The sequence below is a fragment of the Bufo bufo genome, chromosome 2 (genome assembly GCF_905171765.1).
Source record: "Bufo bufo chromosome 2, aBufBuf1.1, whole genome shotgun sequence".
Lineage (NCBI taxonomy): Eukaryota > Metazoa > Chordata > Amphibia > Anura > Bufonidae > Bufo > Bufo bufo.
The window spans coordinates 444904967-444932027 of record NC_053390.1 but is presented as its reverse complement, the minus strand read 5'-3'; the positions used below and the strand labels follow the sequence as shown (position 1 = coordinate 444932027).

Genomic DNA, 27061 nt, shown 5'->3' with positions numbered 1-27061 from the left:
CTGGCTGACTACAAAGCACAGCTGATGAGCTGAATAGATGTGTGCACTTTGTACACAGGAGTGTGCAGTTCCCCATTGTGAAGTGTACTCCATATACACTGACGCAGGAAGGAGGCTGTGGGCACATATCCCTGGCACACTTGTTGCTCCCAGGACACAAGCAGAGAGACTAGGTGAGGGCTGGCTGGTGCCTCCCAGAGCTGGGAGGGACATGTATGGTTGGCTGGCAGGGCTGTGAGCTGTGCCTATATAACACACAGAGTCCCGGCTACTTCATAGACAGCCACATACAGGCAACCTACCAGACGGCCAGCCAGCTCACCACAGATGCCAGGCGGGACTCGGAGGTAGAAAAGCCGCAGCATACCAGGAGCAGCTACACGACGCGGCTGAATCCCCGGCATACAGCAGAGCGGCACTGCCAGCCAGGAGACACGGGTAGGTACAGACCCCTGCACTGCCAAACGGGACCCACGGGTGGGTACAGACCCCTGCACTGCCAAACGGGACCCACGGGTGGGTACAGACCCCTGCACTGCCAGCCAGGAGCCCCAGGTGGGTACAGACCGCTGCACTGCCAGCCAGGACCCCAAGGTGGGTACAGACCCCTGCACTGCCAGCCAGGAGCCACGGGTGGGTACAGACCCCTGCACTGCCAGCACAAAAGACAGCCCTGTCCTGTGCCTGGTATAATGGCTTACATGATTTATATACATTATATATCACATGACTTATATACATGATATATTACATGACTGATATACATTATATATCACATATATACAGTACATTATATATTACATGGCTTATACACATTATATATTATATGACTGATATACATTATATATTACATGGCTTATATACATGATATATTACATGACTGATATACATTATATATTACATGCCTTATATAAATTATATATTACATGATTTATATACATTATATATTACATGACTGATATACATTATATATTACATGACATATACATTACATATTACATTATATATACATTACATGACATATATTCCATTATTTATATACATTATATATTACATGACTTCCACATATTGTGCATTTCCATTCAGCCAGGGCTTCTCCCTTTATAACTAACCCACCGGTCACCTCCTATCACCCTCACCCATTTGCCCATTGTTTGCTCATTCTACGGATCCACTTACTGTTTGCATTACGCTGCAAACATGTTGTCAGAGTAGCAGAGCTGAGTTTACCATTTGGCACAACTCCTCATGATGTCATGTGTTACTGGCGCTTTTACATAGGGCTGCCGGTAAACCTAGCACATTACCCCGCAGCCCATGTAGGCATTATGATTGCCTATAAGGTCCTCACACGTACCGCCATAAGCATAAGTTTGTATGCCGAAATGGATTCGTTCACACGGCTCATTCTTCTTTTCGTCAGGGTAATTCTCTTTTATGAGTGCCTTCTGAAAGAGTTAAAGCAGATCTATAACGCTGTCGTTGACAGCAGGCGAGAAGAAGATTCTGGAGTAACATTGATTAAAGTTTTCCAGTGAGCTTGCCTTGACACGCCATCATTAGCCCTCCCTAATGGCTGTGCCACTGTGGTCCTGTGACCTGTGAGTGGCAGGTGGGCAAACTAGAAGACAGATATAGCGGGCAGGTGGAGGGAGAGGAGAGATAACCCTGTTTACCAGTGCCAGCTTGTGCTCCATATCTGTTCTCACCAGGATTTGTATTATATGTATTATATATAAGCCCTATTCTTACCGCTGCTCCTAGATGGAATGATTTTTCCCTATTATGGCAGCATTCGGATATTTTTCAGTATGGTACCATTCATTGCCAGAGGGACTACATGTAATAATCACTTGTTTGCATTGCCACATACTGAGCGCATCCAATCAGTTTGTCACCATCGATCTAACAAGTCTTAATTATCATTTTTATAATTTGCTGCATTTATGGTCCGTCCTACTCCCTGTCTGTCAGTAATCCGGGGTTAGCGGGTAAAATATTTTTTATCATTTTCTATAGAAATCTATATTGTTTGGGAATGGCTACTATTTGCATCATTGCTTTGAAATTCAAAGGGTAAAAAGAAAAGGTTGTGGTTAAAATAAATAAATAAAAGCAATAACAATAAGTAGTTACGTCATCCACAGCTAGCAAAATATTCTGTGTATTACTATTTTGGACATGAGATGTCATACAGGTTTTTAGATAGAGCTGATTTCCTGTGAATATGTATGTAGTGTTTTATCTCACCACAACACACTGTATTATATAAAATGGCATCATGTGAAGACGATATAGAAGACCATTGAAGACCTACAGCTGACACTTGAAAGAATCCTTATCGATAGCACATCATAGGTTTCTTTCATGGAAACACCTGTAAACACTTGGAAATATGGGACAAGCACATATGAGCTAACGCTTCTCTAGGACTGTGAGGTTACAACATTTGAGGACATAGGGAACTGCTCCATCATTAGAGGTCTACCTGATCATCAGAGATGACCGTTTATATCATGATAATTGGCTTCACCCGATGAACAATCAAATTCGTTCATTCATCAGGTGAATGGTACGTGTGGCGAGAAAGGGAGAGGCGCTCATAGAGTAGTAGGAAATTAAAAAGGTATAAAAGAGAACAAAATAAAAAAGGGGGGTGGTAGCCAATTATTGTGCTCACCTTTTGATGTAGTGCATCAAAAGGGAACAATACTCGTGTTGGCGATAGGTCCGTGCTGCTGGTACCTCTCAATCCTCGTGAGTGGAGTGGCCGGTTCTCCGGAGGAGTGATGTGTGAGTTTCAGTGGGGGGATATGTACTAGATACAGTACAGATGGAATACCTTCTTGGCGCAACACGACTTCATTGGATGTTGTCTTAAACTCTTTTTTATTTTGTTATTAAATAGTAAGTGACAAGTTTGGATCATCCATATGTGAGAAACTACCTTCTCTGCATCGGCACGGACCCCACAGACTTGAGAAAGGGGTATAATTACTCCGAAACGCGTTGTCGCTTACTATTTAAAGCGAACCTTTCACCAGGATTTCACCTAATAAACTATTAACAGTACCTTATAGATTATGCTCATTCTGTTTAAATGCATTCTTGTCCCGCTTTCCTGGGATGTATATTGATGAAAAAAACGACTTATAAAGTCCTTGTCTCCAGCTCCTGCAGTCACGGTGGAAGTCAAGGGGGTAGCCCTTCCCTCACTCCGGGCTGTACCTCCCCTGCCCTAACCCCTCCTCTAACTAGTGAAACTGACACCCGGCTCAGTCGCCGGGACCGCGCTTGTACTGGCGGCGCATGCGCCGTTGGTCTCAGTAGCAGCGCGATCCCGTCTAGGCGCGGACTGAAGCGCGATCCTGTGAGTGAATTGCGCATGCGCCGTCCGTCCCCGATGCCTCCCTGTCTTCTATTCAGGCGCGCGCCTGAAGAACAGAAGACAGGGAGGCATCGGGGACGGACGGCGCATGCGCAATTCACTCACAGGATCGCGCTTCAGTCCGCGCCTAGACAAGATTGCGCTGCTACTGAGACCAACGGCGCATGCGCCGCCAGTACAAGCACGGTCCCGGCGACTGAGCCGGGTGTCAGTTTCACTAGTTAGAGGAGGGGTTAGGGCAGGGGAGGTACAGCCCGGAGTGAGGGAAGGGCTACCCCCTTGAATTCCACCGTGACTGCAGGAGCTGGAGACAAGGACTTTATAAGTCGTTTTTTTCATCAATATACATCCCAGGAAAGCGGGACAAGAATGCATTTAAACAGAATGAGCATAATCTATAAGGTACTGTTAATAGTTTATTAGGTGAAATCCTGGTGAAAGGTTCGCTTTAATAACAAAATAAAAAAGAGTTTAAAACAACATCCAATGAAGTCGTGTTGCGCCAAGAAGGTATCCCATCTGTACTGTATCTAGTACATATCCCCCCACTGAAACTCTCATCAGGTGAATGTCTTCCACCTGGCACCTAAAAATATCATTTTTTGCACCAGGTTGTGCTGTATAAAACACAATGGGGGCAAGCAGTGACTGTATTGATTGCTTGTCCCTATACAGCGGAGGTGATTGCTGCATGTAAATGCAGCCCTCAACTCCAGTGACGAACAGGCAATTATTGGGAACGTATGGTTCATTCCTGATAATTGCCTGCTCCATATAAAAAGACCTTAACTTGAAGCTCCTTGGACCCAATGTAAAATCTGTGAGAGGGCCCCCACCTTCATGAGCCATTTATAATAGGGGTGTTTTCTGTTGTGGTAGAGGCACCCTAAGGCACAGGGTCAGGGAGCAACTGCCACCTTTAAACCCCCATCATCAGTTTACATGCTTGTGTTATATAGTTTATCAAGCTACTTGAGATGATGTAAAGTAGACTAGGCCACCACCCAGAATCCTGGGGCCTTGTCCAAGAGGCTACATATTCTTCTGCATATAATTCTCTTAAAACTCATCATGCCATGCCAGCAGCAGACTCCCGACAGGGACCTTCAATTACCACTACACGTTTTAGTATCAACGAATGCCAGCTGTGACTTCAACATAACAGTAAACCATTCCATATAATGTAATAATGAAAAAGAAAGAACAAAAATATAGAGACAAGCAACCCATCATGACATGGGTTAATTGAAATAACCCTTCAAACCTTACGCTAAGGTACCTCAACAGCTTCTAAAATTCTATAAAAGACGGATTGCGGGGATGGTGTGAAGGTGGGTATGGCAAGGCTGTAAATGATCACCTAGTCTCTCTTTACCTGCCAACACTAGCTACTCTTCCAAGTTATGAAACTAAGGGAGAGTAGAAGATGGACCTCCCAACTCTATTGACTTCTTTACTTTTTCAGAATATTGTTCTCTAGGCTAGGGTTTTTTGAATGTATCACGAAACTAGGTTTGAAGCAAACATATGAGGTCACTTATATAAAACGTGCAGAAAGTTGAGCTTACATGTTGGTTGCTAAACCTATAGAAAATTATTGTTTTTATAGCATTGTGTTGACATATCTGTTTCTACTTGTGGTTTACAGACTCCTAATTATACATGGGGAGACAATAAAAACAAATATGCTAATTTGGCTGACGGCTATCTCTCCTGACTTCTCTATACACATACATCCTCACTTTGGCTGAACGTGTAATGTGTGTTTAGTGGGAAGAGAGGAGAAATCTGCTGCCAGATGCCTCTGGCGGTGGCTTGTCTGCCAGAGAACAAAAGGATTGGACGTTAAAACTCCCACCCAATCCTTCTGTTTCGCCACATTATCAGTCGGGGAGAGTCTGGAGACACCTGTAGACATTAGCCTGTTGGTTGGTCCCACTGAAAATTGCAGGTTTGGCCGACAATTACCTAATGTGTATGTAGGCCTTAAAGCGTATCTGAGTTTTCAAAAAAACTAAAGGAGCTTACATAATGGCTGTGCTTCATTGTAGAATCATAACTGTGAAGGGCAAGTCTTTTTTGGGCTTCCTTAATGTTTTCCTCAGCCATATTATTCCCTGTTTTGGCTGCTCAGCTAGATGCAGTTCTCTCACAAGCAGTGAATGTCTCCCTTCTTTGGAATCTGCCACTGCTGTATGCAGTGAATCACATCCCTTACTTCCCACTGTGTTTGTTTTCTTCTATGGAGCTCAGAAAGCTTATAATAAGGAAGAGATAACCCTTACAGACACACAGGAGCTTCTGTGCTCTTCAGAAGCAGTGTTGAAGCAGCTCCTTTATCAGGCTCAGGAGTCTCTGTTACTAGGGACAGATCTTGTCTGACAACAGACAGTGGACTGCAAATAAAGTGGAAGTGAAACCACTAGTGGCAATTATGACTTTTTTTAAATGAAGTGATTAAGACATTTGCTAATTACATCATTCTCTATAAGATTTTGCGAAAGTAGAGTGACCAAGTCATACACATGCTGACAGCTCTCTTTCCCAGTCCATTAAACACATGCCTGTTTGGCTGAGCCTTCATATCTCCTGAGTGGGAAAGAGGATAAGGCCGCTGTCAGACTCCTCTTGGCAGTGGTTATCTCCCTGAGGACAAAGGGATCAGGTAATAAGTCCAATGGTTGGGAGGTCCTCATACACATTAGATGGTCTGATGGTCCCAACGAAATAGGTGGGTTCAGCTGGCATTCATCAAATGTGTATGGCCAGCTTAAAGTTAATCTGTCACCAGTGACCTCCCTATCCAGCTGTTTACATAGACACATAGCTGTACTTCACCTGATTAAAACACTGTTTTACTTTTGTTGATCGGAGACTCTGTTCCTGAGTTATGTCACCATTGCTACTTCTTTCTATGGCCAACCCACCTCTATGCTTTGATTGATAGCACCCAGGGAGGGGTTGGCCACAGAAAGGAGCAGAGCTTGGGTGCAACAATAGCAATGGTGACACCCGCATTACACCTAAGGCCTAATTTGCATATCTGGAAAAAGTAACATAACTTGGGAATGGAGCCTCCGATCAAGAAAACAAGAACAGCGTTTTATTCAGGTGAACCACCGCTATGTGTCTATGGAAACATCTGGATAGGGAAGTCACTGGCGACAGTTTCCCTTTAAGGGTCCTTTTACAGGGGCCGATTTCTGCCCAGTAATGAGGTCCAATCGACAATATAGAAAGCCCATTCACTCATTTAAGGGCAGTTAATTGTCTGATGGGATCGCTCGTTTTCATTCCCTGTTTACAGAGGAGGATGTGTTTCTGACCAAAGATCTATGCTTCTATGATCATTTTTATGCTGCATAAAAGATCCAATCAGCTAAAAAAAACGATCCGTGGGCCTTGTATGGGAAAGAATAGCAAACCCATAAAAAAATATCTGCCCTTAAGATCGCACATATCTCCAGTTGTGAGAACTTCCAGTAACTTGTGTGACTGGTATTAACAGTGTCTCTTATAAATTGCATTTACAGAGTATAGGTTACTGACACTTGGTCTTCTTTCAACATTGTGTATAGGCTACTGAGCACAATGAGACGCAAGATCATTTGCTTCTTATAGGAAGCACTATGTACAGCAGTATATTGCAGGTTCACACAGAAAGACTTGTGAGCACAATAATACAAGGACTTCACACTTGACAGATTTCTGTGTTGCATTGTATCCATTGTTCGCTGCAACCTGCAGACCATTATTACATAGATAAATTATATCACTGCACATTTAAGGTGTACTTGTCGTTTCAGTTTATATAATGTAGGGACGAGGATGTTAAGCATTTTTGTAATATACTTTATTAGGGAAACATGTTTCTTTGCTTGCTAAGGAGAGTCTGTCTTCAGTTCCACTGAGTGCTGAATGTCGGAGGTGATTGCTGCATGCCAATGAAGCTCTCACCTCCTCTGTCAAGCAGATATTTATCAGGAAGGAGTGATTCCTTCCTAATCAGTGCCTGCTCAGTTGGCGCGGGTAAATGCACAATTATGACATGTATTAATGAAATACTTACTGTATTTTTTATCATAAAGACACACCTAGATTTTAGAGGAGGAAAATAAGAAAAAAATATATCTTTCATCAGACCTTGGCTCAGACCCCCAATGTTAATAAGAGCCCAATCAGACCTCAGATCAGACCCCCATGTTAATAAGACCCCCAATCAGACCTCAGATCAGACCCCCAAATTTTAATTAGACTCCAGCTCAGACCTCAGATCAGACCCCCAATGTTAATAATACCCCCAATCAGACCTCAGATAAGACCCCCAATGTTAATTAGACCCTAGCTCAGACCCTCAATCAGACCTCAGATCAGCCCACTGTGTTAATAAGACCCCCAATCAGACCTCAGATCAGACCCCCAGAGCCAGCACAGGAAGCACTGTATTCACCGCTTCCCGATCTGGCTGTACTAAAGAGTATTTCCATAATGGAAGCGATCATTAGTATTTAGATCCACTGACACTTTCCTCCCACTTTGGGGGGGGGGGAGTGCATCTTTTAGGGCAAAAAATACAATATTTGCTTTGACTGTTTTGCAGTCTATTGGGCTATTCACGATGCATTTTTTTTAACAGCCAGTGAGTAGGCACTGTTACAAAAAATAATGTGCCCTGTTTTTAGCCATTTTGATGGCCATATGCACCCCATTAAAATCTGTCTATGGGTACAAAAAAAGATACTTACCTCACCACAGTCACTCGCAGGAACACTTGACCTGAACTGGAGGCAGAAGGACCTGATGCTCCCAGCTTTGGGTTGACACCTGATAACCGGGGAGGGTCAGGTCCTGCTGCTTCCAGTGTGGAGAGAGTGTTTCTGTGTGTGCCTGTGTTGAGATGAGTTTTTTTTAAATTTTATTTCTTGGCATTATCGTGGGTGGAAGGAGAGGGGCATTTTATATATATATATACAGTACAGACAAAAAGTTTGGACACACCTTCTCATTCAAAGAGTTTTCTTTATTTTCATGACTATGAAGGCATCAAAACTATGAATTAACACATGTGGAATTATATACATAACAAACAAGTGTGAAACAACTGAAAATATGTCATATTCTAGGTTCTTCAAAGTAGCCACCTTTTGCTTTGATTACTGCTTTGCACACTCTTGGCATTCTCTTGATGAGCTTCAAGAGGTAGTCCCCTGAAATGGTCTTCCAACAGTCTTGAAGGAGTTCCCAGAGATGCTTAGCACTTGTTGGCCCTTTTGCCTTCACTCTGCGGTCCAGCTCACCCCAAACCATCTCGATTGGGTTCAGGTCTGGTGACTGTGCAGGCCAGGTCATCTGGCGCAGCACCCATCACTCTCCTTCATGGTCAAATAGCCCTTACTTTCAAAGTTTTCCCAATTTTTCGGCTGACTGACTGACCTTCATTTCTTAAAGTAATGATGGCCACTCGTTTTTCTTTACTTAGCTGCTTTTTTCTTGCCATAATACAAATTCTAACAGTCTATTCAGTAGGACTATCAGCTGTGTATCCACCTGACTTCTCCTCAACGCAACTGATGGTCCCAACCCCATTTATAAGGCAAGAAATCCCACTTATTAAACCTGACAGGGCACACCTGTGAAGTGAAAACCATTTCAGGGGACTACCTCTTGAAGCTCATCAAGAGAATGCCAAGAGTGTGCAAAGCAGTAATCAAAGCAAAAGGTGGCTACTTTGAAGAACCTAGAATATGATATATTTTCAGTTGTTTCACACTTGTTTGTACACTGTACACTGGGGGTATACATAAGGTCATTTATAAGCTGGGGGCATTTTTATACAGGGGGCTTATTTTCTATACAGGGGCACTATGGGGGCATTATTTATACTGGGAGCCCTACAGAGAGGGCTTTATAGGATCTGGGGGAACTGTGGGGGGCATAATATATATATATATATATTTTATATATATATATATATATATATATATATATATACAGTACAGACCAAAAGTTTGGACACACCTTCTCATTCAAAGAGTTTTCTTTATTTTCATGACTATGAAGGCATCAAAACTATGAATTAACACATGTGGAATTATATACGTAACAAACAAGTGTTAAACAACTGAAAATATGTCATATTCTAGGTTCTTTAAAGTAGCCACCTTTTGCTTTGATTGCTGCTTTGCACACTCTTGGCGTTCTCTTGATGAGCTTCAAGAGGTAGTCCCCTGTAATGGTCTTCCAACAGTCTTGAAGGAGTTCCCAGAGATGCTTAGCACTTGTTGGCCCTTTTGCCTTCACTCTGCGGTCCAGCTCACCCCAAACCATCTCGATTGGGTTCAGGTCTGGTGACTGTGGAGGCCAGGTCATCTGGCGCAGCACCCCATCACTCTCCTTCATTGTCAAATAGCCCTTACTCTCAAAGTTTTCCCAATTTTTCGGCTGACTGACTGACCTTCATTTCTTAAAGTAATGATGGCCACTCGTTTTTCTTTACTTAGCTGCTTTTTTCTTGCCATAATACAAATTCTAACAGTCTATTCAGTAGGACTATCAGCTGTGTATCCACCTGACTTCTCCTCAACGCCACTGATGGTCCCAACCCCATTTATAAGGCAAGAAATCCAACTTATTAAACCTGGCAGGGCACACCTGTGAAGTGAAAACCATTTCAGGGGACTACCTCTTGAAGCTCATCAAGAGAATGCCAAGAGTGTGCAAAGCAGTAATCAAAGCAAAAGGTGGCTACTTTGAAGAACCTAGAATATGACATATTTTCAGTTGTTTCACACTTGTTTGTTATGTATATAATTCCACATGTGTTAATTCATAGTTTTGATGCCTTCAGTGTAAATCTACAATTTTCATAGTCATGAAAATAAAGAAAACTCTTTGAATGAGAAGGTGTGTCCAAACTTTTGGTCTGTACTGTATATATATCTATATACACTGCCTGGCCCAAAAAAAAAGTCGCCACAAAAAAAAAGCCTTTTGCTTTGATTACGGCACGCATTCACTGTGGCATTGTTTCGATAACCTTCTGCAATGTCACAAGATTTATTTCCATCCAGTGTTGCATTAATTTTTCACCAAGATCTTGCATTGATGATGGTAGAGTCTGACTGCTGCACAAAGCCTTCTCCAGCACATCCCAAAGATTCTCAATGGGGTTAAGGTCTGGACTCTGTGGTGGCCAATCCATGTGTGAAAATGATGTATCATGCTCCCTGAACCACTCTTTCACAATTTGAGCCCGATGAATCCTGGCATTGTCATCTTGGAATATGCCCGTGCCATCAGGGAATCAAAAATCCATTGATGGAATAACCTGGTCATTCAGTATGTTCAGGTAGTCAGCTGACCTCATTCTTGGAGCACATACTGTTGCTGAACCTAGACCTGACCAACTGCAGCAACCCCAGATCATAGCACTGCCCCCACAGACTTGTACAGTAGGCACTAGGCATGATGGGTGCATCACTTCATCTGCCTCTCTTCTTACCCTAATGCGCCCATCACTCTGGAACAGGGTAAATCTGGACTCATCAGACTACATGACCTTCTTCCATTGCTCTAGAGTCCAATCTTTATGCTCCCTAGCAAATTGAAGCCTTTTTTCTGGTTTGCCTTACTGATTAGTGGTTTTCTTACGGCTACACAGCTGTTCAGTCCCAATCCCTTGAGCTCCCTTCGAATTGTGCGAGTGGAAATGCTCTTACTTTCACTATTAAACATAGCCCTGAGTTCTACTGTTGTTTTTCTTCGATTTGATTTCACCAAACGTTTAAGTGATCGCCGATCACGATCATTTAGGATTTTTTTCCCGCCACATTTCTTCCACGAATACGATGGGTCCCCACTATCTTTCCCGTTTTTAATAATGCGTTGGACAGTTCTTAACCCAATTTTAGTAGTTTCTGCAATCTCCTTAGATGTTTTCTCTGCTTGATGCATGCCAATGATTTGACCCTTCTCAAACAGACTAACATTTTTTCCACGACCACGAGATGTGTCTTTCGACATGGTTGTTTAAGAAATGAGAAGCAACTCATTGCACCAGTTGGGATTAAATAACTTGTTGCCAGCTGAAAGATAATCGCCCATGCAGTAATTATCCATTAGGAGGTTCATAACTATTTGCTTAGTTAAAGTGGCAAATTTTTTTTTGGACAGGCAGTGTATATATATATATATATATAATTACAGAAAACAAAATGGCTGCACACCATTATATATACAAACTTAGGTGGCTTCCGCAGATGGGTCCCTATCACTAAAGAAACTGCCTCACTTATTTAAGCCTACAATATTCAGGGCAGTGTAGCAACCAGCTACAAACATACTCTGCTCAGAAGTCCCAGGTAGATGGGTGTGTCCAGTCTAAAAGGGGTGCCATCCCCAATAAATTGCAAGAAACCACCTTGACACCTGGTAGATGGGCCCAACACGTATGTGCGCTAAGAGCTTCCATTATTCATGTATACTCATTTATAGTCGGTATTGTACCACTTTTATCTAGAATGACCCCCATTTCTTAGCTCTATTGTTTGTATATTTAATAGTGTGCAGCCATTTTGTTTTTTGTAATTATGTTTGCTTCATGGATATGCACCTGTGATCCTGAAGGTTTTAGTCTAAATTCTCTTGCGATATATATATATATATATACTGTATATATATATATATACACAAACCGGATTCCAAAAAAGTTGGGACACTATACAAATCGTGAATAAAAACTGAATGCAATGATGTGGAGGTGCCAACTTCTAATATTTTATTCAGAATAGAACATAAATCACGGAACAAAAGTTTAAACTGAGAAAATGTACCATTTTAAGGGAAAAATATGTTGAATCAGAATTTCATGGTGTCAACAAATCCCCAAAAAGTTGGGACAAGGCCATTTTCACCACTGTGTGGCATCTCCCCTTCTTCTTACAACACTCAACAGACGTCTGGGGACCGAGGAGACCAGTTTCTCAAGTTTAGAAATAGGAATGCTCTCCCATTCTTGTCTAATACAGGCCTCTAACTGTTCAATCGTCTTGGGCCTTCTTTGTTGCACCTTCCTCTTTATGATGCGCCAAATGTTCTCTATAGGTGAAAGATCTGGACTGCAGACTGGCCATTTCAGTACCCGGATCCTTCTCCTACGCAGCCATGATGTTGTGATTGATGCAGAATGTGGTCTGGCATTATCTTGTTGAAAAATGCAGGGTCTTCCCTGAAAGAGATGACGTCTGGATGGGAGCATATGTTGTTCTAGAACCTGAATATATATTTTTCTGCATTGATGGTGCCTTTCCAGACATGCAAGCTGCCCATGCCACACGCACTCATGCAACCCCATACCATCAGAGATGCAGGCTTCTGAACTGAGCGTTGATAACAACTTGGGTTGTCCTTGTCCTCTTTGGTCCGGATGACATGGCGTCCCAGATTTCCAAAAAGAACTTCGAATCGTGACTCGTCTGACCACAGAACAGTCTTCCATTTTGCCACACTCCATTTTATATGATCCCTGGCCCAGTGAAAACGCCTGAGCTTGAGGATCTTGCTTAGAAATAGCTTCTTCTTTGCACTGTAGAGTTTCAGCTGGCAACGGCGGATGGCACGGTGGATTGTGTTCACTGACAATGGTTTCTGGAAGTATTCCTGAGCCCATTCTGTGATTTCCTTTACAGTAGCATTCCTGTTTGTGGTGCAGTGTCGTTTAAGGGCCCGGAGATCACAGGCATCCAGTATGGTTTTACGGCCTTGACCCTTACGCACAGAGATTGTTCCAGATTCTCTGAATCTTCGGATGATGTTATGCACAGTTGATGATGATAGATGCAAAGTCTTTGCAATTTTTCGCTGGGTAACACCTTTCTGATATTGCTCCACTAACTTTCTGCGCAACATTGTGGGAATTGGTGATCCTCTACCCATCTTGGCTTCTGAGAGACACTGCCACTCTGAGAAGCTCTTTTTATACCCAATCATGTTGCCAATTGACCTAATTAGTGTTAATTGGTCTTCCAGCTCTTCGTTATGCTCAAATTTACTTTTTCCAGCCTCTTATTGCTACTTGTCCCAACTTTTTGGGGATTTGGTGACACCGTGAAAATTGGAATCAACGTATTTTTCCTTTAAAATGATACATTTACTCGGATTAAACGTTTGATCTGTCATCTATGTTCTATTACAAATAAAATATTGACATTTGCCATCTCCACATCATTGCATTCAGTTTTTATTCACAATTTGTATAGTGTCCCAACTTTTTTTGGAATCTGGTTTGTATATATATATATTAGAGTTTTTGCGATACCAAATTTTTGATTCGATTTCGATACCATAAAAAAGTATTGTGATACTCGATACCATTCGATACCATGTGAAAAAAAATAAAACACCAAAAAAGCCACGTGCATTCCGCATTTTAAATAATGGCTAATCGCGCAGTTTTTATTATTATTTATTTTCTGTTCCAGTTTTCACTGCATAGATTTTTTTTATATTTTAATAGTTTGGACTTTTCGGCGATATGTGATATGTTTATTTATTGTTTATATATTTTAAATGTAAAATTGGGAAAGGGGGTGATTTATACTTAATATTTTGGTGTGTTTTTTTTTACTTTATATAATTATTTTTTATTTAATAACTATTTTCTCCCTTAGGGGCTAGAAACATTTAATCCCTTGTCCTATTCACCCTAATAGAGATCTATTAGGGTGAATAAGACTTTACGCTGTCCCTGCTGCCGTGTGCTTTGTGCAAACAGCAGCATGGCAGCCATGGCTTCAGTAGCGTCCTGGCTGCCATGGTAACCGATCAGAGCCCCAGGATTACACTGCTGGGGCTCCGATCAGAAGCTGCCACTGCCACCAATGAGAAGGGGAGGGGACCCTGTGGCCACTGCCACCAATGATTTTAATACTGGGGGGGTTGAAGGGGGAGGACACACTGCGCCACCAATGATTTTAATACTGGGGGGGTTGAGGGGGGCAGGCGCACTGCGCCACCAATGATAATTAACCTTTAATACAGGAGGCAGGTGCCGGTAGCAGATCAGCGGCAGTTAACCCCTCAGGTGCCGCACCTGAGGGGTTAACTGCCACTGATCGCTGCTCCCTGTCAGAGGCAGGGTGCCAGCTATGTGATTCTGCTGCCGACACCTGCCTCCTGTATTAAAAGTTAAAGACGACCTTTCATGGGTTCGGACTTTGTTAAGTAGCAGGCTACATAGAGCGGCTCCCAGGGATCTCCCTGCGCTTACTATTATTCCTGGGCGCCGCTCCGTTCGCCCGCTGTGGCCCAGTTACTGTCTCCTGCTCCGTATGCTAATTACTATTATCGGAGCAATGGGGAGGAGACATCAGTTTCTCTCCTGGGCGTTCCTTCTCCCTGCTGTAGCGCTGTCCAATCGCAGTGCAGAACGTCACAGCCAGGGAGAAAGAATGCCCAGGAGAGAAGCCGATGTCTCCTCCCCATTGCTCCGATAGTAGTAATTAGCATACAGAGAAGGAGACGGTAACGGGGGCAGAGCGGGCGAACGGATTTAATAGTAAGTGCAGGGAGATCCCTGGGCGCCGCTCTATGTAGTCTGCTGCTTAACAAAGCCCGGACCCATGAAAGGTCTTCCTATCATTGGTGGCGCAGTGCGCCCGCCCCTCTCTCTTTATTGGCAGCGCGGCACAGGGGGGAGGGAGAGAGTGACTCCTTCTCCTCTGTGCTGCTCAGGGAACATGAGCGCGCTGACAGCAGCGCCCTCATGTTCTGTGATACTAGACTGCGCAGCAATGCAGCTCAGTATCGAAAAAATGGAAATCCCGGTATCGTATCGATACCGGGATAAAAGTATTGATTGGGTATTGAAATTTCGATACCCGCAACAACCCTAATATATATATATATATATATATATATATATACAAAGGAAAAATGGCGGCACGGGCTATAAATAAGTGAAAAATAGGGTGCACGATCCTAGGGAATAGACTTCTCACCCCACAAATAGAATCCAGAAAAAGGACGGCACTCCAGTAAGATGAAAAAAATGATGATACCTTTATTCAACCATCCGGCCGAAACGTTGCACCGGATGGTTGAATAAAGGTATCATCATTTTTTTCATCTTACTGGAGTGCCGTCCTTTTTCTGGATTATATATATATATATATATATATATATAGAAAGTATTCAGCAACTGTGAACAGCACAACACTAGTCTGATGAAGCAATCCAGGCTTCAAAAACTAATAATCCCAGGAAATCCACGGCACTTCCTTCAGTAAAAACGTAAGTGTTTATTAACCAGAAATACAACGTTTCGGTTCGCACACTGGAACCTTTTTCAAGCAGTGAAATATATATATGAAATTTATCTGTTTTTAACAGCCATTAAAAAATGGGTGGCAAATGGACATTAAAAACAGATAGACGGCCAGGAAATGGATGCAAAATGGCTATGAAAAAGTGAGTTTATCTGTTTTTAACAGACTTTTTTTTTCACTGTCTTGTGAATGCACCCTTAGTCTTCTGCTGGACCTCCACCTGTCTGACTTATAGTATATGACATGCCTATAAACCATTTTATGTGCAAAATTGAGTATTTATTAAGCACAGTAACTCTGTCAGTGATGTCATTTACTTGTGAGGTGAGAACCGAATCTATAAAACATACAGTTCATTGGCAAACTGCAATGGAAAAATGTCAGCAGTTTATAACTAGATAACAATAAAATATTATGAGAGCCATTTTTGTGCCATGTTTGCAGAGCTTTTCTGTGGGAGCGCAGCAGGATTGGGCATGAAATTCTTTTAACTCATATTATTCATAAGGGATATAATGTTCTCATGACGGTATTCTAGTAACTGAGATGCCTAGCTCAGCCTATAAGGCTTTTGATCGGCATATATAAAATGTTTGTTACATCTTTTGCTGTTTGGTTTTTGCAATCTGATTTTTTTAACTTTTGCAGAGTACGAAAAAAACAAAAAAAACTTTTGAAGTAAGGAGCATACTGTAGATGGTACTTTGAGGCTTAGTAGTAGAATAAGCCTGCTTCTAGCGTTAATGGAACCCCAGAGGTCAGGCTAGGAATTGCTGTGGTTATTGTTGTTGGGAGAGAGCAGAACTGAAAATGCCCAAAGGTGGAGTGACCTCAATAATGACCCTAATTCTCCTGAAGTCGCATTCTGGTAATATTGGGAGAGACCCCATCTCAAGGTTTGCTATACTTGATACACCGTTTTAAGGAGTTCTCTAAATTTCCAATAAGAGGCCAGAAAATGTTAGCGTGGTCCCAACTCATTGCTTGCACTTCCCGTTCCTTAGGAGCTGGGAATTAAATGTGTTGTGTGACAGATGTCATCAACCCAAGACATTACTGTGATGGCTAACCATCAGCACTCCAACTGTGGTAAAACTACAGCTCCCAAGATGCACACTTGCTTGGCTGTTCTCAGAACTCCACAGAAATGAATGGAGAATGCTGGGAGTCGTAGTTTCACCACAGCTGGAGTGCCGAAGGTTAGCCATCACAGAATCCTGTTCTTTTTGTCCTATAGTGCTCATCGTCAATGGGATGCCACGTAATTCTCTGGTTCCAAGAAATTACTGGAACTAAAAGGGAAGCCTCTTAACCTGTTCCCTCATATATTTATCACCTGGCGCTTCTTTGTGATAGAATTTCTAACATAGAGGAAACTCATTCAATGTTCTGCCATAACAATCTCAAATGCAATCAGTCTTTCTATCTAGTGCTTGATAAGCCTGGAGCAAGAGGGTATAAAACATACTCAGAGCCTCCCAGCATCCTGTGGAAGCTGCAGCATATCCAGCTATTACTCAGCTATGTCGAAATAGCCATTTTCCAGTTCTTGGTATGTTCTCTAGAGAACAAGCCCATTACCTTACTCAAAGCAATATTACAATTTGCTTTAGCATTTATAGAAAGTAAAAAATGTCCTCTGACCACCTTCTGTACCTCAGTGTTTAGCGAGAGAGCAATTGATTCCCTACAGTTTGCAGCATTCAAAACCCTGCAGCCTGGTGTAAAAGTTGTCTTGCTGGCCCATAGCAACCAATCAGATTCCACCTTTCATGTTTCAGAGCTCCTCTGGAAAATGAAAGGTGGAATCTGATTGGTTGCTATGGGCAACTAAGCCAGTTTTCCTTTATACCAGTTTTGATAAATCTTCTCCATGGTTTTTTAACACTTTTGTAGCACACTTCTGTACAGGCGTGGTTGTGGTGGTGTTGTTTTCTTTTGGGAAGAAAGTAGCCATGTTTTTATAATCCTGGACAACCCCTTTATGGTTTGAATTTTAAATCGTCCATTGCAATGAATTTCTGCCATAAGCCCCAATCCCTTCATTAATTAATGAGGGGTTGTTTCATCTGGGACATTTATAGCATATCCTTAGGATATGCCATAAATGTCAGATAGGTACGAGTCCTAACTTTGGAAATTGGGACTCAATCCTTTCTCCAGTGAATGGAGAGCAAGCTGCGCAAGTGCAGAAACCCTTCCATTCACCGCTATGGGACTTCCAAAAATAGCCAAGCCAGCTGGCTCAGCTATTTTCGGAAGTCCCATAACGGTGAGCAGAGAATGGCCGCACAAGCGCTGCTTGCTTTTCGTTCTGTTTGAAGGACCCATTCTGGCCATAGAAGCAGTCCCCAAATGTGGATGAAAATTAACAAATTGATCTTGCTGCGGAAGTTTTGTTGATTTGCTATTGCTACATATAGAAGCTTTTACTTTCTGTATTGCCTTAATAAGTAACAATAAAAAATAATAAAAATAATTTGCCACCTTCTATCTGGAGCTGTTGGGTGCTAAAAGGCACATAAACCATGTATATGGTGAAAGGAGGAGTGTGCCAGTCTAACAGACTGTATAAAAAGCCAGGAAGCATGTGACTAATGGAGCAGTATGAGGTCTGCTTGTGCCAAATTACCTAAGGCATTCAATAATCCAATTGACAACAGTACACTTCTTAACTCCTTACACAACAACGAAATTACAAACGACTTGACACGCTGATTATATGTTAGCTTATGTATACTACTTACATCTTTTGACTTTCATTGTGTTCCTTTCCCACACAGCTAATGAAACAATTTTCTTTAATGAACTGAAATTATAGTAACGACAATAGTAATAATATAATAGTAATAGCAATTTTCAATCTTCAAATAAAAAAAAAGTTAGAGCACAGGTGCTGTTTTTTCTGCGTATACCCTATTTTTAAGTGATAAAACAAGAGTTGGCTTAAAGGTTTTGTCTCATCAAGACAGTCCTAAAACGGCACATGTATGTCATACTGGAGACTTCACCAATGAAGCAAGGAAAAGTTATGGAAGATTCCAGATATGGACTAGATTGGAAGGATGGGAAAAATGTTATAATGTCTATGGAGTAAAGGTGGGATTAGGAGTCATGACCATCCAATGACTAGCAAGATTGGCTGACCATCTAAAGTGTATAGGGGCCTCATAGCTTTGCCCCGATAGCAGTTGTTGTTGGAAAGAAAGATTAAACTGTTGGATTTCAACATGCCCATGGTGTTAGGAGAGATAAGCTTCTGCCGGAGGTGTCTTAGTCCCCTCTCCCACTTCAGGAGAGTGAATTTGTTATTAAAGGGGCTTTTCACCCTCCATGTGGCCAAACCTTCGGAGGGAAGCATACCACCTCTGGGTTCTGGCTCCTTCGCTCCCCAAATGTTGCTGCCTTGCTTCAGTCCCCTGCAGCCAAATACTGGCCACAGAGTTGACAAGTCCCCTTTGTGTCATGTCACTAGGTCACGTGATGCATGGGGAACACGTTATCCCTGTGGCCAGCCATTGGATGCAGCTGCCACATGACCCATGTCAAACAGGATGTTGATACACAGAAACCAGAAAGAGCCAGTGGGAAATCAAATGAGCTGGAACTCAGCGGTTGGGAGTAGGTAAGTAAGCTTCCCTCCACAAGGCCGGCCATGTGGGGGGTCTGCCTCAAATGCCCCGAAGATGGAAAAACCCTTTAAGACTACTTTCACACTAGGAGGGAGAGATCAATTTCTAATTCCTTTTTCATTAACCCAAAGTACAAAAGGATCTCAGTAGAGATAATAAGGGAATACATTTCCCAAGGAATACTTTAGGGAGATCCACGTTTGGAATCTATTGCCTGATTTGATTGAAAAAGACAGAAAGGTTTGCTCCAATAAAAGTGTGAATCACTGTATGTACCGTTTTGTGTTGTCCTAGATGTTGGCAGTGGGATGCAAATTTCATGCACATTATTTGGATTGTGTAGAAATCCAGAAGCTTTGGACTGCAATTCTTACAGCAATACAAGATACATTCCTCTGGAATGTCAATTTTAGACAATACTTGTATGCGTAACATAAAAGTAGAACATGAGATCTCTCTTAAAAAGGTTTCTGTTTTTGCCAAAAAAGATCACTGGCATATCAATAACAGAATCAAAACATGTCTCTTTTGATGGTGGAAATACCGCAAGATGCAGTCTAGATACATCTCCTACCTATCAATGTAATTTACCCCCTTACCTTTGACTTCTATGGAACACCACCATCAAATCTGCTTCAAAAAGTAGTGTCCCATTTTTCAAAGCAGCTGCAGAAAAAATGTGCATAGAGTTTGTTACTTTGAAGTCATTGGGAAGCTATTGATGGCATTTTGAATGTGCCTGTTTTCCACTGCTGAATCAGCAGTAGATTTTGCTCATGTGAATATAACCACAATAATTTTATAAAGTCTAGGATCGATGATTAACGCCCCTTTCACACAGGCGAGTATTCCGCGCGGATGCGATGCGTGAGTTGAACGCATTGCACCCGCACTGAATCCTGACCCATTCATTTCTATGGGGCTGTGCACACAAGCGGTGATTTTCACGCATCACTTGTGCGTTGCGTGAAAATCGCAGCATGCTCCTCTTTGTGCGTTTTTCACGTAACGCAGGCCCCATAGAAATGAATGGGGTTGCGTGAAAATCGCAAGCATCCGCAAGCAAGTGATTTTCACGCACGGTTGCTAGGAGACTATCGGGATGGGGACCCGATCATTATTAGCATGTCTACATGCTAATGTAGAATACAGAATGCTAAGTAAAATAAAAAAAAATGTAACTCACCTTAATCCACTTGTTTGCGCAGCCGGCATCTCTTCTGTCTTTAACTGTGAGCAATAGGACCTTTGATGATGTCACTACGCTCATCACATGATGTCATCAAAGGTCCTATTGCTCACAGTTAAAGACAGAAGAGATGCCGGCTGCGCGAACAAGTGGATTAAGGTGAGTTAATTCTTTTAAAAAAAAAAATTAACCCCTCCAGCCCTATTGTACTATGCATTCTGTATTCAGAATGCTATTATTTTCCCTTATAACCATGTTATAAGGGGAAATAATACAATCTATACAACCTTGAACCCAAACCTGAACTTCTGTGAAGAAGTTCGGGTCTGGGTACCACAGTCGGTTTTTTATAACGTGCGTGCAAAACACATTGCACCCACGCGATAAAAACTGAACATCGGAACGCAATCGCAGAAAAAACTGACTGCAATTGCGTTCCTACTCGCGCGGGTTTGCCGCAATGCATCGGGACGCATCCGGACCTAATCCGGACACGCCCGTGTGAAAGAGGCCTAAAGGTTACATCTATTTTTTTTTCACGTTTTTTTTTGCCTCTTTTTTCTTTTCCTCTCTGTCGTGTCTGCAGCTAATGGGTGGAGGGTCAGGGATGTGATTGATCTATACAAGTTTTATATCTGTAATTGTATGTTTGCATTAAATAAAATAAGGATTTTTTAGAAAGATAACTGTGACAAACTCCCCTCTTTTGAGTTTGCCACGAGTACTTGGAGAGGACTACTTGCCAGCCTCTTACCATGTGATTATGGTCCCATGTTGAAACAATTGTTTTTCCCCTGCCGTTAATCTGTATGTATGTGATCTGAGTGCCATTCAGTAATAATGTGCGCTCAGATCTAAGCTATCTGAGGATATGTGGAATGTACCTGTTTTATGCAATAGCTGCATAGTTATATAGTTTCATGTATTTTGCTGTCTTTTGCTACCATGTGGCTAATGGAGTCTTGCCTCTGTCCTTGGGAGATAAGTGGATCACTTCTCAATTGTCTCCAGGACAAAAGACTGTGTAGAACCGGTTTTAGGCAGAAAAGCCATGAGTACAGCCAGGCCAAAGAGACTTTTACTAACTTTTGAACCCCTGGTCTGATTCGTGCCATTTTTTAATATGTTGTTCCCCTGAATGGATTGATTGTGAATATGTATTTGTATAAAGATTGAATGTATATTTTTAAAGTTACAGCATGTGGGTAAAAACTGTATTTCTCCTGCCTGTGATAATTATGTTAACCATTGTGTACCATAATTATATCACAGGCAGAGGGGAGGATTTTATGTGGGTTGTAACCTTTGTGTTATTGGTTAATGTATAATTGTTGTGGGTGTCTCCCTGGCATGGGAGCAGGGGATAAAAGAGAGTGTATTTTTGAAGGCCCGTTGTTGCTTCCAGTAAAGTCTTGTTCCAGCATTCAGCTTTGGCTCATGTATGGACTTATTTGGCGATACCAGCGATACTGGCGATAATAGCGATTTATTGCTCTCTTGATTATTTGGCTGTGCGATTTCATGCGAAGAAGGGAATACTAGACGGTGACACAGATGATACCGTCACAATAACAAATGCAAAAAAATGTATTAAAATAATATAAGGAGCAGTAAGCATAGCAAAGTGTCATACTGAATTGTAAATGCTTCAATAAAGTGGTTAGTACTGAAAAAATTGTGAATGTAGCCTAGAATATACTGTCATTAGGAAACTGAAGTGGTACGAGTCACCTTCCAATTTATATAAAAAGTTATATTAAAAACTCAGACAAATCCCTGTAAATTGCCTAAAATAACAAATGAATGAATACTCAGCAATTTTCTTCTCTGCTTCTTCCTGTGCTGAGTTCTGGTCCTTGCTGGCGCTCTTTATTTTCCTGGCTGCAGCGTTAATGTTCTTTGAACACAATTCACTGCTTCAGCCAGTCATTTCCCTAAGCAGAGATGTCCTGTGCACTGCTAAGGCCAAGAGATTGGCTGCAGTGGTGACTTGTGTGCACGGAACATCACTGCTTAAGTCAGGAAGATGACGTCAGCAGCGGGAGGACTGGAGCTCAGTGCTGGAAGAAGCAGGAGAGAAAACAGGTGAGTATACATTCATTTGTTGTTTTAGGCCATGTATAGGGATTGCCCATATTTTTATTTAACTTGGACAACCCCTTTAGGTTCACTTGATATAAGATCATTATCACTAAGCAGAAGTGGATTATAGTGGTGTGACTGTAAACTACTTTGTAAAATAAAAATTTCATTTATTCTCTTTTGCAGGCAGTTCAATCAATATCCAGTGACAACACAATTTCACACTACCGTATATAAGACACAGAATGTGGCTGCTGGAGAGGATCCGAGGCACAGTGGATCACAGCAGTGGTCGACAAGTAGGAGAATCTGGTGACAAACAGGGAAAAGGTGGATCATACAGTAATGTGTTGACTCCAGACAAGATTCCTGACTTTTTTATCCCACCAAAACTTACTAGTGTACCAGCAGAAGGAGGAGCTGAAGGTGCTACAGCAGGTGAGGGAGTACAGTCCAAACCTAATATAGGCACTTCGGCTTCTGAGCAAAACTTGTCAGGCAGACGTCCACTACGCAGCCCTCGTCTACCAACCAAAGCTACTTCAGAGAGCAAAAACCTTGTGAAATCTGCAAACCGCCACATCATTCAGATTGAAAGTGCAGATGAATGGGCTTCAGAGGAAGACTTAGGTACCAATGCAGATCCACAATCTCAATCTGCCATGTCTCTTCCATATGTCCCAAAGGCCCAGACATCATATGGTTTTGTGACCCTAATGGAAAGTCCACATACTCGGCGTAAAGAGTCCCTCTTTCACACTGACCAGGGGTCTCTTTCCCCATGTCCATCACAATCTAGTTCACCTAGTTCTCAGAGAAGAAGTGGAACAGAAGGAGGATCCCAGTTAAACACTTCAGATTTTGGAATGTCATTGATGAATCCATACCGGTATTTTAGTGGTGGTGAAAGTGATACCTGCTCCTCAGCTGAGTCCTCACCATTCAGTTCACCATTACTTTCTCGCTCAGTTTCTCTGCTGAAAATATTCACACCAGACACACAATCAAAATTCATCAAACTCAAGCACTCGGTTGCTAGAAACAGTTCACTGTCCACAGATGAGTGCAGTTCTGCTGACACTAGTCCTAGCATGCCAAGACGAAGAGTAAGAGGTGCTAAAGGAACTGGTTTAGGTTCTGGACAACAAGGTGTGCTACCTTTGGACCTTCTACAGAAGGAGCATAATGTGGTGCTCAGTAAAGGAGGCAGTATGAGACTGTCGGCAGAGTATGACCCATCTAATGCCCGTCTAAGAGTAAGGTTAATAGCAGCAGAGCATCTCTTTGACAAACTTTGTGATCTGAAAGGAGTAAACTGCTGTGTGGTTCTCTATCTGAATCCTGGTAAAGTTCACCGTCAGAGAAGCACTATTATCAAGAACAGCCGAAACCCAGTGTTTAATGAAGATTTTTTCTTTGATGGATTGGTGGCTGGAAGTGCTAAAAAGATGTCACTTAAACTAAAGGTGCTGAACAAGGGAAGCAGCCTTAAAAGAGATACTCTCCTTGGAGAGAAGGAGATTCCACTGACTTCACTTTTGCCCTTTCTTTGAGAACGAAGAAGCTATGATAGAGTGCATGGTGTGTGAGAGAGAGCGAGCTGTTTGCTCTGCAGTGGTGAATGCATTTACGTACAAAGTAACGACCAAACAAGATAACACCCTGCACGTGATCGCACAAAGCACTGCAAAGCGTTGCACTTGACAGCTAGAATGCAGAGGGTAGTACTTCCTACCTAGAAAACCTGCACACCTTCAATCAGAAAATGGAAGAGTGTTGAGCTTCCACTGCAATAGGAAACTGCAGAGCCCCGTACATTATAGCAGCAATTTTAATCTTCATCTTTTAACAAATCAACATCATTTCATAGAGAGGCCTAAAGAGAATTAACCTAAGTAAACTCAGATAATGAAGAAACATTAATATTGTATCTACAGAACGTTGTACATTGCCCTGACTGCTAGAAATCAGGAGCCTTCAGATTATCTAAGCTTGTGCAAAGAGAATTTACACTTACAATAAGTTCACATGGATAAAACCTGGCAATTATCTTTTAGACAAAGGAGAATAGCAAATATAACCTCTTGTTATAGCCGCTATATGTGCTCATATTAAAGCCATGTCTTGTATGGCTGCGTGAGTTCGCAATTATTCTGCGCGCTTGCATAGCAACAGTAGGCATACACTACATGTACTTTATATGAAGCAGGCTTTAACTGAATTAATTGGCAGCTTTGCCTCTGGTTATATAATGTTAGTTATTTTTATATTTTGGATCTTAGCAGTAACTAACATGCAGTAGCAGAGACACCAAGGCATCATCAGTTAACCAGACATTGGCAGGCAGCAGGCATTGTATCAGGTGGCATCCAACAGGGCAGGATCTCTCTCTTAGCTTTTCACTATGGACCTATAGAACGGCAGTTCTCTGACTCAATTCTTGGCTCTCTGCTATGTGTAATGCAGAATATAGTATTATGGGATAATGATTTTCTCATACAAATATTAGATGCTTCCAAAAATTCACCAGGTGTCTCAGACTAATGTACTTTTCACCATCTGGATGGAATGAAGACCCAGCAATCTTTTCTTCCTTTAACCAATTCTCCTGCCTGTGAAAATCCTGCTGTTTTTCAGGCCCTCCCACATAGCAAGAAATATTGGATCCAACGTGTAGTTTCTCTTTCACACCGAGAATTTAAGAAGATGCAGCGTGAGTATTTACAGCATACACACTCATGCAGATGGTAGATTCGAAAAGGTCAAACATTCCCATATGGGTAAAGGAATACGAAATGAGACTCGTGAAGACTGAATATTAACACATACAGCACCACAGCCTTTAACTTATTTTTATTAAACTAAAGTTCTAAGTCCCCTGAAGTGAAGAATTACCTCTACTGGGGTCATGTACAAACATGGAAAAATGCATCTCTCCCATGTGCAGGTTTTGAAGCTAATACTAGAGGTAGAATCTGTTCTATTTCATTCTTCTCCCATTATGATTCACTCGTGATATTGGCTTCATAACTGCATCACAACGACATGTGTGAAAGCACCCTTAGGGCAAGTATAACACTTTTTATGCTCTTATAATAATAATAAGAATAAAAGATGAAAGGTACCAGAATTGATAACTTTTTGGTAGGGTAAGATCATTTATTTTATACCACTGGTGTATGCAATCAGCAGTAGCCTTGTTGATATTTGACTGATTTATCAAACTTCTGGTTTGAACACATGGGAAAGATTTGTCACAGCTGGTGCAAAGGAAAACTCACTTAGTCGCCCCTAGCAGCCAGTTGGTTATCCTTTCATTTTACAAAAGAGCTCTGAAAAATAAAAGGTGGAATTTGATTGGTTGCAATGGACAACTAAGCCAGTTTCACTTTGCACCAATTCTGATAACTCTGCCATAGTCTTTTTTTCCCTCTCACCACAAAGGAATTAAATACTATCATTCTCTCAATGGGAAAGTGTATTTCTATTCGTTATTAGAGCAGAAAGCTACTTATTATAGTAACAAGGTTCCGCAGAAAAATATTGTATTAGCTTATTCCCGTGTGCACAGACCCCTATGATGGTAGATAGACTGCACTATAGGTCCACAACACAGACCGGTAGCCCCTTTGTTTGCCATCATCTGGTGCCTCCATGAAGCACCATTATTCCCCAGTGTTTCTAGGAGAGAATACCACCATAATACAACATATGTCTTGAATTGAAGGCAAGTGGGAGTACAGTTGGGACCAACAGAACTCATGTAGCCCTATAGCCAGGATCTGTGTTGTATTATAAATCCCCAATACAGCAACGTGTATGAGGCCTGACATCTATTCTGGTGAATAAATGTATTTTTGCAGCTTTTAAAAGAGCTCTCTCAATGACTCCAAATTATTCTAATAGTAAATGTCCAACATGCTTCCACTCAACTGACTATTTTCAGTACCCACTCGATTTGATCACCGGGTTATAATGAATATATAGTGCTGAGAGCAGCCCAAACAATTCAATGTACTAAACACACCAAAAATTAGCACCAAACATGTATATATAAACATGAAAGAGTCTTTATCTAACATACATTAATTTAACATATATAAAATATGCTTTGTAAAAACAGCAGCAAGGAAGGGGGAAACCTTCAGTGAGGAAAAAACAACCCTAGAGAAGGCTGAGGGGTCAACACACAAGGGTATATAGATTGCAGAGAGAAGCCACACACAAGCAGGCCAATAAGACAATAGAAGCCATCAGACATAAAAATCCTAAGTAAGGCATAAACATACCTATGTGTGGAAAGGATAAGCAAATAACTACCTAAGAATGCGTGTGGAACCCTCAGCCGCCTCCGGGTTCCACACGCATTCTTGGGTAGTTATTTGCTCCTCTAGGGTTGTTTTTTCCTCACTTAAGGTTTCCCCCTTCCTTGCTGCTGTTTTTACAA

General features: G+C 41.9%; 1 protein-coding gene across 1 annotated transcript; it reads left to right on the top strand.

Annotated features, from left to right (window-relative positions):
• The first annotated feature begins 190 nt into the window (after nt 1-190).
• Nucleotides 191-26320, top strand: C2CD4C (C2 calcium dependent domain containing 4C). The gene is made up of 2 exons (XM_040417508.1): nt 191-424; nt 22801-26320. Exon 2 carries the CDS (start codon nt 22860-22862, stop codon nt 24165-24167), a length of 1308 nt encoding a protein of 435 aa, XP_040273442.1. The 5' UTR covers nt 191-424; nt 22801-22859; the 3' UTR covers nt 24168-26320.
• Nucleotides 26321-27061: the final 741 nt, after the last annotated feature.